Source organism: Nicotiana tomentosiformis, chromosome 2, assembly GCF_000390325.3.
Source record: "Nicotiana tomentosiformis chromosome 2, ASM39032v3, whole genome shotgun sequence".
NCBI lineage: Eukaryota > Viridiplantae > Streptophyta > Magnoliopsida > Solanales > Solanaceae > Nicotiana > Nicotiana tomentosiformis.
In genome coordinates, this window is record NC_090813.1 from 16,933,576 (window position 1) to 16,945,750 (window position 12,175).

The window sequence follows — 12,175 nt, forward strand, 5'->3', positions numbered from 1 at the left end:
TACGAAAGCAGTTATCATGTTTTATGGTTATCAGTTTACCTCAGTTACCAATTGTATAGTCTTTTAGTTAGCAGGTGTATGGTTATTCAGTATGCGAATGTTCAGTTATTTAGTTACTAGATCTCCAATATTTAGTATATCTAAATTTTGGTGACTTCTGCGTACATAGTGAGGCCTATGGGTGATAAAACAAATTATAAGTAACACTGATTATAGCGAAATCTTCGCATGTTTTAGGTCCATATTAAGACTCAAGACTCGCCAAATGGTGCAAGAAGTGATTTATCAGATGATGATATACTCTGAAAGACACGTTTGTGTATGGTAGTGTATCCGTATGTGTTTTACCTTATAGAACAATTTCATTTTAATTCATGGGAATGGAGCCACAGGTTGGATGATGATAGTTTAGATGTCAGACCCCACAGTGTAATAGGTTAAGAATTTAATCGTAGCAGGCGTAGATTGATCATTATAGTTTTAGACACAAAAAAGCCTAAGGGAAAAATAAATAGGAGTTAGAAACGTTTGTTATTACCAAACATATGTCTTTCGTACGATTCATGAATACGACTAAGAAGACATGATGTACAAAATGAGAATCAAGAGAAGTCGATATTGAATTTCAGGGAATGATTTTAAGTTGTTCAGATTTATTCATATTAGAACTAGAAAGTACCACGTTAGTAATTTACTATAAGCAACATCTATTATTGTGAGATAAAGGATATGACATTCCCCCTTAGGTTATGTGACTAAGGTTTTATCCCGGATGTTTATAGTCTGATATGATTTTGAAGTGTATAGAAAGTTTGGTGTTAGATATTCCAATTTTGTTTAAGACAGATGAAATTTTCTTAAGTGTGACCTATGTACATAGTACAAAAGAAAGATAGTGTGCGACCATAGAATAGGGTCGGATGATAAGGGAAGTTAGGAATAACCTTATTCTTCACTTTAGTTATTCAAAGCAGAACAAGAAAACATGATTCTAGCAGGTGGTTATTAAAACAATAGTAAGTCTTGAGTAGATACAATGAATTAGCAATTTCAGCAGAGCTAGTAGAGGTACGATTTGATTTAATTAGTTAGGTTAATACTAGTGAGTGGGTAACAGTTTAAAACACCGAACGCGTGTTAGAACCTAGAGTTTAAGTTAAACCTGAAGTACAGTGGTGGTGGAAAAAAAATTAGTTAGGCAGTAAGAGATCAAACTACAGAAGAATAGCCTTTAAGAATTAACGAAAAAGGGTCTCCCCAAGATTGACAGTGTGAGCAGAGTTAAATCATTTAAGATTGTGTATGATAGTTGTGAATACATTAGCTTTCTGTTATGTAAGTAATTTAGTTTTTCCCATTAAGAAAGATTGCTTAGAAGTATGTTGGAAAATGAGTCATTATTGACGTGCAAAGAATTATAGAAGATAAGGAATGTTGTTCGGATCACAACAAAAGAGAATGATCCGCAAGTACAAGACCTTAACCTTTGGCCTAAATGAGAGTTGTAAAAATCATCAGTAAGTCCAGTTGGAGATTTGAAATCGGAAAATTTAGCATGGATACGAAAAATGATATAATTACCACCAGAAATGTGCCTAGTGTGTGTAAGAAACACGAAGTTAGTAGAATGTTCATGAGACTCTAATCTTCAGTGTACTGGTCAAAGACGTAGTTTACAACAATACTATAAGTATTTTCAGGAATTACCTTAAAAATATAATCAAGTATGGGAAGTATAGCTCATGATTGAGGCAGACAAGAGAACTCTAGTGAAAGACGTTCACTACTTAGTCAAGCTAGGAGTTCGACTTTCGGACTCCGAAGATAATGGAGTTGTTGTCCAGAACAGGAATTGTTCCTCCTTAGTAGCCAAAGTGAAGGAGAAACACTTTGATGATCCCTACTTGTTGTAGCTGAAAGAGGGGATTCACAAGCATAAGATGATGGCTTTTGAACAAGGGAGAGATGATGGTACTTTGAGGTACCAAGAAGGATTGTGTGTCCAGGCATAGATGGACTTAGAGAAGGAGGATCATGTTAGAAGCCCATAATTCTAGGTATTATATCAAACCCGATTCCCCAAAGATGTATCATGCTCAAGGAGATTTATTAATGGAATGACATAAAAAGGAACGTCGCAGACTTTGTGGCCAAGTGTTCGAATTGTCAGCAAGTGAAAGTCGAGCAGCAGAAAACCAAGTGTTTATATCAGAATAAACATATCCTTTAGTGGAGATGGTAAATATGGACCTTATAATAGGATTATCTCGCTTATTTTGAAAGCATTATTTGTATGGGCGAAGGTGTAGATCGCCAATTGGTTGGTTCGAAGTTGGCGAAGTAGAGTTGTTGGGACCAAATTCGGTCTATCAGGCTGTCAAGAAAGTTAAGTTGATTCAAGAGATTTTGAAAATGGCTCATAGTCACCAAAAGTCCTATTCAGACGTACAACGTAGAGACCTAGAATTTCAAGTTAATGATTGGGAGTTACTGATAGTTTTGCCTATGAAATGTCTTATAAGATTTGGGAAGAAAGGAAAGCTAAGTCCCAGATACATCGGGCCATATAGGATCCTATGAAGAAATGGGCAAGTAGCTTATGAGTTAGAGTTTCCGCCAGAATTGGTGGTTGTACACCCAATATTTCACGTTTCATGTTATAACATTCAAGTTTCCAGCATTCAGATCTCATGTCACGACATTTATGTTTCCAGTATTCAGATCTTATGTTAGAACATTCATGTCAGTTCAGTACTCGGATACTCATGTCAGTCCAATACTCAGATATGCATGCCAGCTTATTACTCAGATATTGATGTCAATTCAGTGGTTAGATATTCACTTCAGTTCAGTACTCAAATATTCGTGCCAGTTCAGTATTCATATATCCATGTTAATTCAAAATTCATGTATCCATGATAGACCAGCATTCACGCATATGTTTTATGTTATGTGTCTTATGATGCCTTGCGAGACTTGTGCTATGCTCTGTTAGCTGGCAGGTATTTTGGAGAAATGTTGAGGGTAACTAACCTTCTCATTCAGACCTTATATTATAATCTCCAACTCTTTCAGTATTCGGTCAGTTTAGTAGCCATCCAGTTCAGTACATATTCAGTTCAGTATCTCAGCAGATCAGCAATCATGTATTCATTCAGCTTACTATGCATATGTTCATGATAGTTCAATGTTCACATATTTTCATCAGTCCCGTTTAAGGTCAAGAGTTTGCTGTAGTTACAATCAGGACAATCATTCGAGGTCGAATGATCCCAAGGGGGAGATAATGTAACACTTCCTAAATCTGAATTAGTTGTGGATGCATTAAATGAGTATTAATGTGACCTTTTAACATGTGAAGTCCTATCAGGATGAGTATGGGTGGAAATCGTTATTTTGGAATCAAGACCGATAGTGAGGTGCATAAAATTCGATAGAATCGACTAAGTTTATGGGAGGTCCGTCTTATAGCCTTAGATAGTGCAAGGCCATGAAAACTCACAGCCATAGACATTTAAGGCCATGAAAGCTCACAGCCATAGACAATGCAAGGCCATGAAAACTCACAGCCATAGACAATGCAAGGCACTGTCTAGGGCATTAACCTCAGCGCCCCTGACAGTGCAAAGCATTGTAGTTTCGGCGCCTCTGATGGTGCCTTGCATAGTTGTTTTGGTGCCTCTGACGATACCCCACGCCGACGATGTTTATCTGAGCTACTTTTATTTCCTCCTCAATTTTTGGGACGCGTACACTTATTTAAACCCTACTTCATTCCCTAAAACCCCAAACACAAAAGTTTGCTCAAGAAAGGGAAGCTCTCAAGAACCCAACTTCTCCAAGGTCCCACCATCATTCAAGGTGAGTTCTAACTATGGTTCTAAGTTAATTTCAATTCTCCAACACCTTATTAACATTGGAAAATCCTTCAAATCATTAGATATTCGATCGAGGTATCATTGTTGAGAAAAGAAACCCTAGAACTCGAATGCAAGAGGATTGAACTTCAAAAAGGTAATACGTCTACTCCTTAATTATTTATAACTATGACTTGATGAGTTTTTGGGAGAATAGTAGTTGGGTTTGATAAAGGGAATATATTGAACTATGCTAGGGTTTTGGGTTGTTGACTTATGATTGTTGTAAACATTTGGTTGATGAGAAATGGTGTTAGTTACTTCTATTTGGGATTGTAGAATCACCTAGAAGTAGTAGAATGAGAACATGGTGAAGATAATACCAATTACTAAGGCCTTTGAGGCTTTACGCCCATAAGGTATTTGATAAAATGCATAAGTGACTAAAACATGAGCATTAGTGCTAATATTGGTTCCTCTTGATATTTATTGACGTAGATTATCGTTGAAAGAGTCGACGAACATTGTGATACGCTTAAAAGGACCAAAGTCAAGGTGTGTGAGGCTAACTCTCTATGTTTGGGAATGTTAATGATTCTCCCTACCCTACGTTTCTTTTACGACGTTACTAATTGCCTTAGAAATATATAGTTAAGCCTAATTCCTTGAATAGTATCAGAACTTCTATTCTCTAGCTTCATAACGCATTCATGACTTTGATTATGAATGTTCTGAGCTCAGCGCATAATCAATATAGACTTGGGTTTGATGCCCATGCATGTCAGTCTAGATTACTCAGCATGTCATAAACAGTTGAAGTTTCAGTTTTCATAACCAGTTCATGAATACATGTCTCAGTCTAGTCCTATTCAGTTCTCCAGTATCATGTAACTTAGTGTGATTCAGTATTTCAGCATCATGTATTGCAGTATGATTCTCAGTTCCTGATTTTAAATTTTTGAATGTTGAACACCTGTATTTGGGCCTGAGGCTGCAGTCAATGCTATATACATCTTTGGGCCTGAGGTCGCGGTTAATGCTTTATGCATCTTTGGGATCGAGGCCGCAGTTTTTATGCTTTATGCATCTTTGGGCCTGAGGCCGCGGTTATGTATAGGTATACTTGGGCCCGAGGCCGCAACTTGTGCACATATATATTGGGCGTGAGGCCGCAGTTTATTTATTCAGATAAACAGGTGGTTTATCATTCAGAAGAGGGAGTATTCATATACTTAATTCCTTTGTTCAGTTCAGTTATTAGTTATCAGTTATCATTTCATTTATCAGTTTTCAGTTATCAATTGTAATTTCAGTTTCAGTTTCAGCTGTTATCATATCAGTTATCAGTTCTCATTTATTAGCTCAGTTTTAGTTTCATCATGTATAGTTCTTTCTTTCAGTTGCTTTACATACCAGTGCAATTCAAATGTACTGACGTCCCTTTTGCACGGGGCCTGCATCTCACGATGCAGGTGATGATTTATAGGTTGATGACTTAGAGCGCTAGGATTCTCGTACCAGCTATTTGGTGAGCCCCAGTTCTTTCAGGGCATTATCATTACCCTACAATCTTTCAGTATTTACAGACAGTCAGTGTTCATAGTATTTCATTAGAGGCTTCATAGGCTAGAGTAACAGTTAGACAGAGTCGCATGATTTTCATGTCAAGTAATGTTGGCTACAGATATATTTCAGACTTATGTTAGTATTTCCGCACATTAATTTATATCATTCATAGTTTAAGTATATCAGCATGTGTTAGTTTATCTTCTATATTCAGTATGTTATGATATCACTTGTTGATTTAGTCAGCCAGTTGGTTTGCTCAGTCACATATAGTCAGGAACTGGGTGCCGTGTTACGTCCAGGGCTAGGTTCGAGCCGTGACAGTCCGAACATCATAGCAATCTGCGCGTAGCCTCGACCCCATCTAAAATACAGCTACTGAGCTGAATGGACAGAACATCATTCTGCTAGAATATGATAATAACTTGCTCGAATGCGTAGGGAGAAACATCCTGCTCCATGCCTGTAGTACCACCGCAACTCCTTGATGCCCAACTGACATGAGTGCCCAACACCGTACAAGAATGAATATGAAGGAAATAAAGGCATAAGTCTCGAAGGAATCAAATCGCACGATGAGAAATCAAGAAGGGAAGTGCTCCTAACAACCCTGTAGCCTCTCAAAGATAAGTACAGACGTCTCCGTACCAACTTGCAAGACTCTACTAGACTTTCTCATGACCCGTGAGACCCAAGTGAACCTAATGCTCTGATACCAAGCTGTCACGACCCAAAATCCACAATACGTCGTGATGGCGCCTAACGCCGCCGTCAGGCAAGCCAACGATGATTGTTCCACTTAATTACTCATTTTTATTCCTTTTGAAATCATAATTTACATTAATTAAATAGCATGAAATAGAATTTACAGGGTGAAACAATGATAATTACGTAAACTACCATACTAAACATCCAGTAGGAACCCCCAAAACCCGGTGTCACAAGTGCATGAGCATCAACTGGGAAATATGAAAAAAATACAACATCTGTCTGGAATACAAATTAGACAGGAGAATGTAAATAACATTGATGGAGACTCTGTGTACTGCGGACTCGTAACATAGGATGCAGCTCACCTAAGTCCCCGCAATAGCCGCGCCTCTGTGCCCGCAAGACCACTAGACATATATGTACCTGCACAAAATGTGCAGCAAATATAGCATGAGTACGTAAAACAACGTGTACCCAGTAAGTATCTAGTCTAACTTCGAAGAAGTAGTGACGAGGTATCGACATCGACACTTACTATGGGCTAACGATACAATACCGAAATTATAATTAAGCATGGATTATGTAAATATAGATGAAAATCAATAACAAGAAATAAATAAACAATTCTTTCACTGATAGTAAATCCCAAATTAATTTCCATCATTTAACTAATTAATCTCTCAAGCCAATGAAACAATATCAATTATAATTGGACTCCAAGAATTATTACGCACGAGTTATGCCGAGGTCGTACGGCCCAATCCAACATACAAATATATAAACTGTGCACTGCCGAGGGTTGAACAATACGAACCATAGATGCATCTATCTTCTATCGAGGCGTTCGGCCCGCTCTACGAGAAGAGAAAATACTTTATAAACCACCGATTCAAGATTATTAAGAGGCTAATATTCAAAGAAACACCAATTCTCATTAACGGTCAAGTGACCCATCCAAAACTCAAGTAAATAAAGCTTAACCTTTTACAATTCCTTTATCAAGTTCTAATATGATTTAAGCAATTAAATTAACAAGTAGGGTGCAAACATCGCAAGTATAACATGATTTGGGTCTTAGACAACCTGGTCGTAAGCATAATTAGTTGCTACATACGGACTCTCGTCACCTCATGCATACGCAGCCCCCACTAATAGAAGCACATATTAAATTAATTCACCCATGAGGTTAATTCCCTCTTACAAGGTTAGAAAAGAGATTTACCTTGCTCCGAAGTTCCATAACCGGCTCCAAAGCTTTTCTAACAACTCAAACCGGCGCCGGTCGCTCCAAAACTAGTAAATAAATGTGAAATTTCATGAACATATACTCTAATACTCGTAATAAATCAATTTATAACAATTTTTAACTCCGCTCGAAAAATTGATAAAGTCACCCTTGGGCCCACGTACCCGTATTTCAAAAATTTCCGAAGATAATCATTACCCATAACAGTACGAACTCAAATAAATGATTTATTTCCAATTACATGCCCTATTTTGTGGTCAAAATCCAAAATACTAATTTCTAAGGTTTTTTTCAAAATTCCAAATTTCTATAAATTTTCATATCTAAATCATGCAGACGGGTATAAGCTGTGGTATTCTAGAGTCATAAAGGGTAAGAATGGAGTGGGTATCTTGGTGGATAGGGAACTTAGAGAGTCAGTGATAGAGGTTAGGCGGGTAAATGATAGATTAATATCTATTAAGTTAGTGGTTGGAGGGTGCACCCTTAATATCGTTAGCGCGTATTCGCCGCAAGCGGGCTTGGATGAGGAGGTTAAAAGGAATTTCTAGGAGGGGTTGGATGAGATAGTGCGTAGTATTCTGCCTCTAGAGAGGTTATTTATTGGAGGGGATTTCAATGGTCATATTGGGTCGACTGCTGGTGGCTATGGAAAGGTGCATGGAGGCTTCGACTTTGGGGATAGAAACGGAGGAGGTACTTCACTATTCGATTTGGCTAAGGCATTTGAGCTGGTGATTGTGAACTCTAGCTTCCCTAAGAGGGAGGAGCATTTGGTCACTTTCCAAAGTGTGTTGGCGAAGACTCGGATTGATTATCTCCTTCTCAGGAGGTGTTATAGCTGGTTGTGCAAGGATTGCAAGGTTTTCCCGGGTGAGTCGCTTGCGACGCAGCATAGGCTCTTGGTTATGGATGTTGGTATCATGATTAAGAGGAAGAAGAGGCCTGTACGAGGACGGCCGAGGATTAGGTGGGGAGCCTTGACTATAGATAAAGCTCAAGAGTTGGAGGGGATGTTGTCGGTTTTGGGAGCCTGGAGGAGTGGCGGGGATGCGAGTGCTATGTGGACGATGACGACAAACTGTATAAGGGAGGCGGTGAGAGAGGTGTTAGGGGTCTCTCTCTGGCAGCCACAAAGGCGAATGGTGGTGGAATGAAATGGTCCAAGGTAAAGTGGAAGCGAAGAAGGCGGCGTACCTGATATTAGTAGGCAGCACAGGCGAGGAAGAAAGGAGAGCGAACATGGAGAGGTATAAGGTAGCTAGGAAGGAGGCGAAGCTGGCGGTCACGGAGTCTAAGACTGCTGCTTTTGGTCATCTATAAGAGAAACTGGGGAACAAAGGTGGGAAAATAAGTTATTCTGGCTAACCAAGGAAAGAGAGAGGAAGGCTCGGGATCTGGACCAAGTGAGGTGCATCAAAGATGAGGATGGTAGAGTTTTGATGGGAGAGGCTCATATTAAGCGGAGATGGCAGACATACTTTCATAAACTTCTGAACGAAGAGGGGGATCGAGATATTGTGCTAGGTGAATTGGGACATTCCGAGGGTCACCGAGACTTTGGGTACTATAGACGCATTAAGGTTGAGGAGGTAGTGGGGGTTATGCGTAAGATGAGTAGGGGCAGAGCTACCGAGCTAGATAAAATTTCGGTAGAATTCTTGAAGTATGTGGGTAGAGGAGACTTGGAGTGGCTGACAGGGCTATTTAATGTTATTTTCAGGACGAAGAGGATGCCAAATGAGTGGAGGTGGAATGCGGTGGTATCACTGTACAAGAACAAAGGTGATATCCAGAGTTGCAACAACTATAGGGGTATCAAGTTACTAAGCCATACTATGAAAGTGTGGGAGAAGATGGTGGAAGTGAGGGTGAGGAAGACAGTGTCTATATCCGATAACCAGTTCGGGTTCATGCCGGTTCATTCGACTATGGAAGCGATCCACCTTATTAGGAGGTTGGTGGAACACTACAAGGATAGAAAAAAGGATTTGCTCATGGTGTTTATTGACCTGGAGAAAGCATATGACAAGGTCCCTAGGGAAGTTCTTTGGAGATGCCTGGAGGAAAAAGGTGTGCCGGTTGCCAACGTTAGGGCGATTAAGGACATGTATGATGGAACTAAGACTCGGGTTAGGACTGTGGGAGGTGAATCGGAGCACTTCCCGGTTGTTATGGGTTTACACCAAGGATCTACGCTCAGCCCATTCTTATTTGCTCTGGTGATGGACGCACTGACACGACATATCCAAGGGGAGGTGCCATGGTGTATGTTGTTCACTGATGATATAGTTCTGATTGATGAGACGCGACACGACATTAACGAGAGGCTGGAGGTTTAGAGACATGCCCTTGAGCCTAAGGGTTTCAAGTTGAGCAGGACTAAGACAGAATACCTGGAGTGCAAATTCGGCATTGAGTCAAGAGAAGCGGGCTTGGATGTAAGGCTTGGATCACAGGTCATCCCCAGGAGAGGCAGTTTCAAGTACCTTGGGTCGGTTATTTAGGGGGATGGGGTCGACGAGGATGTCACACGCCGTATAGGGGTGAGGTGGATGAAATGGAGGCTAACATTTGGAGTCCTGTGTGACAAGAAAGTGCCACTGATACTTAAAGGTAAGTTTTATAGAGCGGTGGTCAGACTGGCCGTGTTGTATGGGGCAGAGTGTTGGCCAGTTAAGAACTCACATATCCAGAAGATGAAAGTAGCAGAGATGAGGATGTTGAGGTGGATGTGCGGGCACACCAGGATGGATAAGATTAGAAATGAAGATATTTGGGAGAAGGTGGGTGTGGCCCCTGTGGATGATAAGATGCAGGAAGCGAGGCTCAGATGGTTCGGGCACGTGCGTAGGAGAAGCCCATATGCCCCGGTCAGGAGGTATGACCGGTTGTCCTTGGTGGGTTTGAGAAGAGGGAGAGGGTAGCCTAAGAAGTATTGGGGACAAGTGATCAGGCGGGATATGGCGTGGCTTCAGATTTCAGTGGATATGGCCCTTGATAGGAAGGTGTGGAGGGCGAGCATTAGGGTGTTAGGATAGGAGGTAGCTGATAAGGTTCATCCATGGGGGAGGCTGGTCTGATAAGGTTGGGTCCTAGGCTGCTACCGATTATTGTTGTGTCAACACTATTCTTTTGTTTTTCATAGTATCGGGATTTATTCACTGATTTTTGTTATTATTTCTCATCTATTTTCTGGTTCTTATGCTGTTGTTATCTCTCATATGGTTCTGTTGATGGTACTAACATTTTGTCTCTCTCTTGTCTCGTCTATTTTTGTTTTCTTGAGCCGAGGGTCTTTCAGAAACAGCTTCTTTACCCTCCGGCGTAGGGGTAAGGTCTGCGTACACTCTACCCTCCCCAGACCCTACTTGTAGGAACTTACTAGGTTGTTGTTGTTTCATGTCTAAATCTATATATAAACCTTGTATATAACTCACAACTAGTAGAAATCACTTACCATATGATTCACGATGAAAACAATGCTCTAAAATCGCTCCTAGGTCGGCTTCCATGGAGGAAATGAGATAAAAATGGCCAAATCCCCGTCTTTAAAAGACACTGCCCAGTCCGACCTTCTTCGCGAATGCGGCACTGCCCTCGCGTTTGCGAAGCTTAGCAAACTGAGGACCAAAGTTTCTTCTTCGCGAACGCGGCAAGCCCCACGCGTTCGCGAAGCACAACCTGCTTCAGATCCCCATCTACTCTATGCAAACACGAGACAGGGCTCGCGAACGCAAAGCACCACTGCCCAACATTTTGCGAACGCGACCCTCATATCGCGAATGCGAAGAACAAAAAGGACCCAGTCCAAATTTCTTCTTTGCGAACGCGTCTCACCCTCCGCATTCGTGTAGGACAAAACTAGCACTAGCAAACCAGTAACAACAAATCATCCACACCTGACCCAAAACCATCCCAAAACACACCCGAGGCCCTTGGGACCCCGCCCAATCATACCAACCAGTTCCAAAACATAGCACGGACCTGCTAGAGGCTTCAAATCATACCGAATAATATCAAAACTATGAATTATGCAACGATTCAGGCCTAATGAACTATTAAACTTCTAACTTCCATATCCGATGCCGAAACCTATCGAATCACGTCCGATTGACCTCATATTTTGCACATAAGTCACATTTGACATTACAGACCTACTCCAACTTCCGGAATCGGTATCCGAACCCGATATCAAAAATTCCACTATCGGTAAAATTTCCCAAAAACCTTCAAATTTCCAACTTTCGCCAAACGACCCCGAAATGACCTACAGACCTCTAAATCCACATCCGGATGCACCCCTAAGACTAAAATCACCATACGGAGCTATTTCCGGGCTCGAAATTCCAAACGGATATCGATAACATCAAAATACACTTCAACCCAAATTTATGAAATCCATCCAATATGCTAACTTTCCATAATAAGCACCGAATTATTCCCGGGTCATCCAAAACCCGATTCGGACATACGCCCGAGTCCGAAATCATCATACGAACATATTAGAACTTTCAAATCCCGATTCTGAGGTCGTTTACTCAAAAGTCAAACCTTAGTCAACTCTTCCAACTTAAAGCTTTCGAAATAAATTTTCTTTTTCCAAATCAACTCCCAACTTCCCGAAATTCAATTCCGACCACACGTACAAGTCATGATACCTGAAGTAAAGCTACCCAAGACCTCAAATCACTGAACAACGCGCTAGAGCTCAAAATGACCGGTCGGGTCGTTACAAATAGGGTAACGTGGGATCACCCCCGGGTATGTGTATGGTAAGTTTACACGGTGGGTT

General features: G+C 40.8%; 1 protein-coding gene across 1 annotated transcript; it reads left to right on the forward strand.

Annotated features, from left to right (window-relative positions):
- Nucleotides 1-1,943: 1,943 nt before the first annotated feature.
- On the forward strand, nt 1,944-8,537 carry LOC138904403 (uncharacterized). The gene is made up of 3 exons (XM_070192905.1): nt 1,944-1,971; nt 7,717-7,817; nt 7,932-8,537. The coding sequence occupies exons 1-3, from the start codon at nt 1,944-1,946 to the stop codon at nt 8,535-8,537; spliced, it is 735 nt and encodes a 244-aa protein (XP_070049006.1).
- Nucleotides 8,538-12,175: the final 3,638 nt, after the last annotated feature.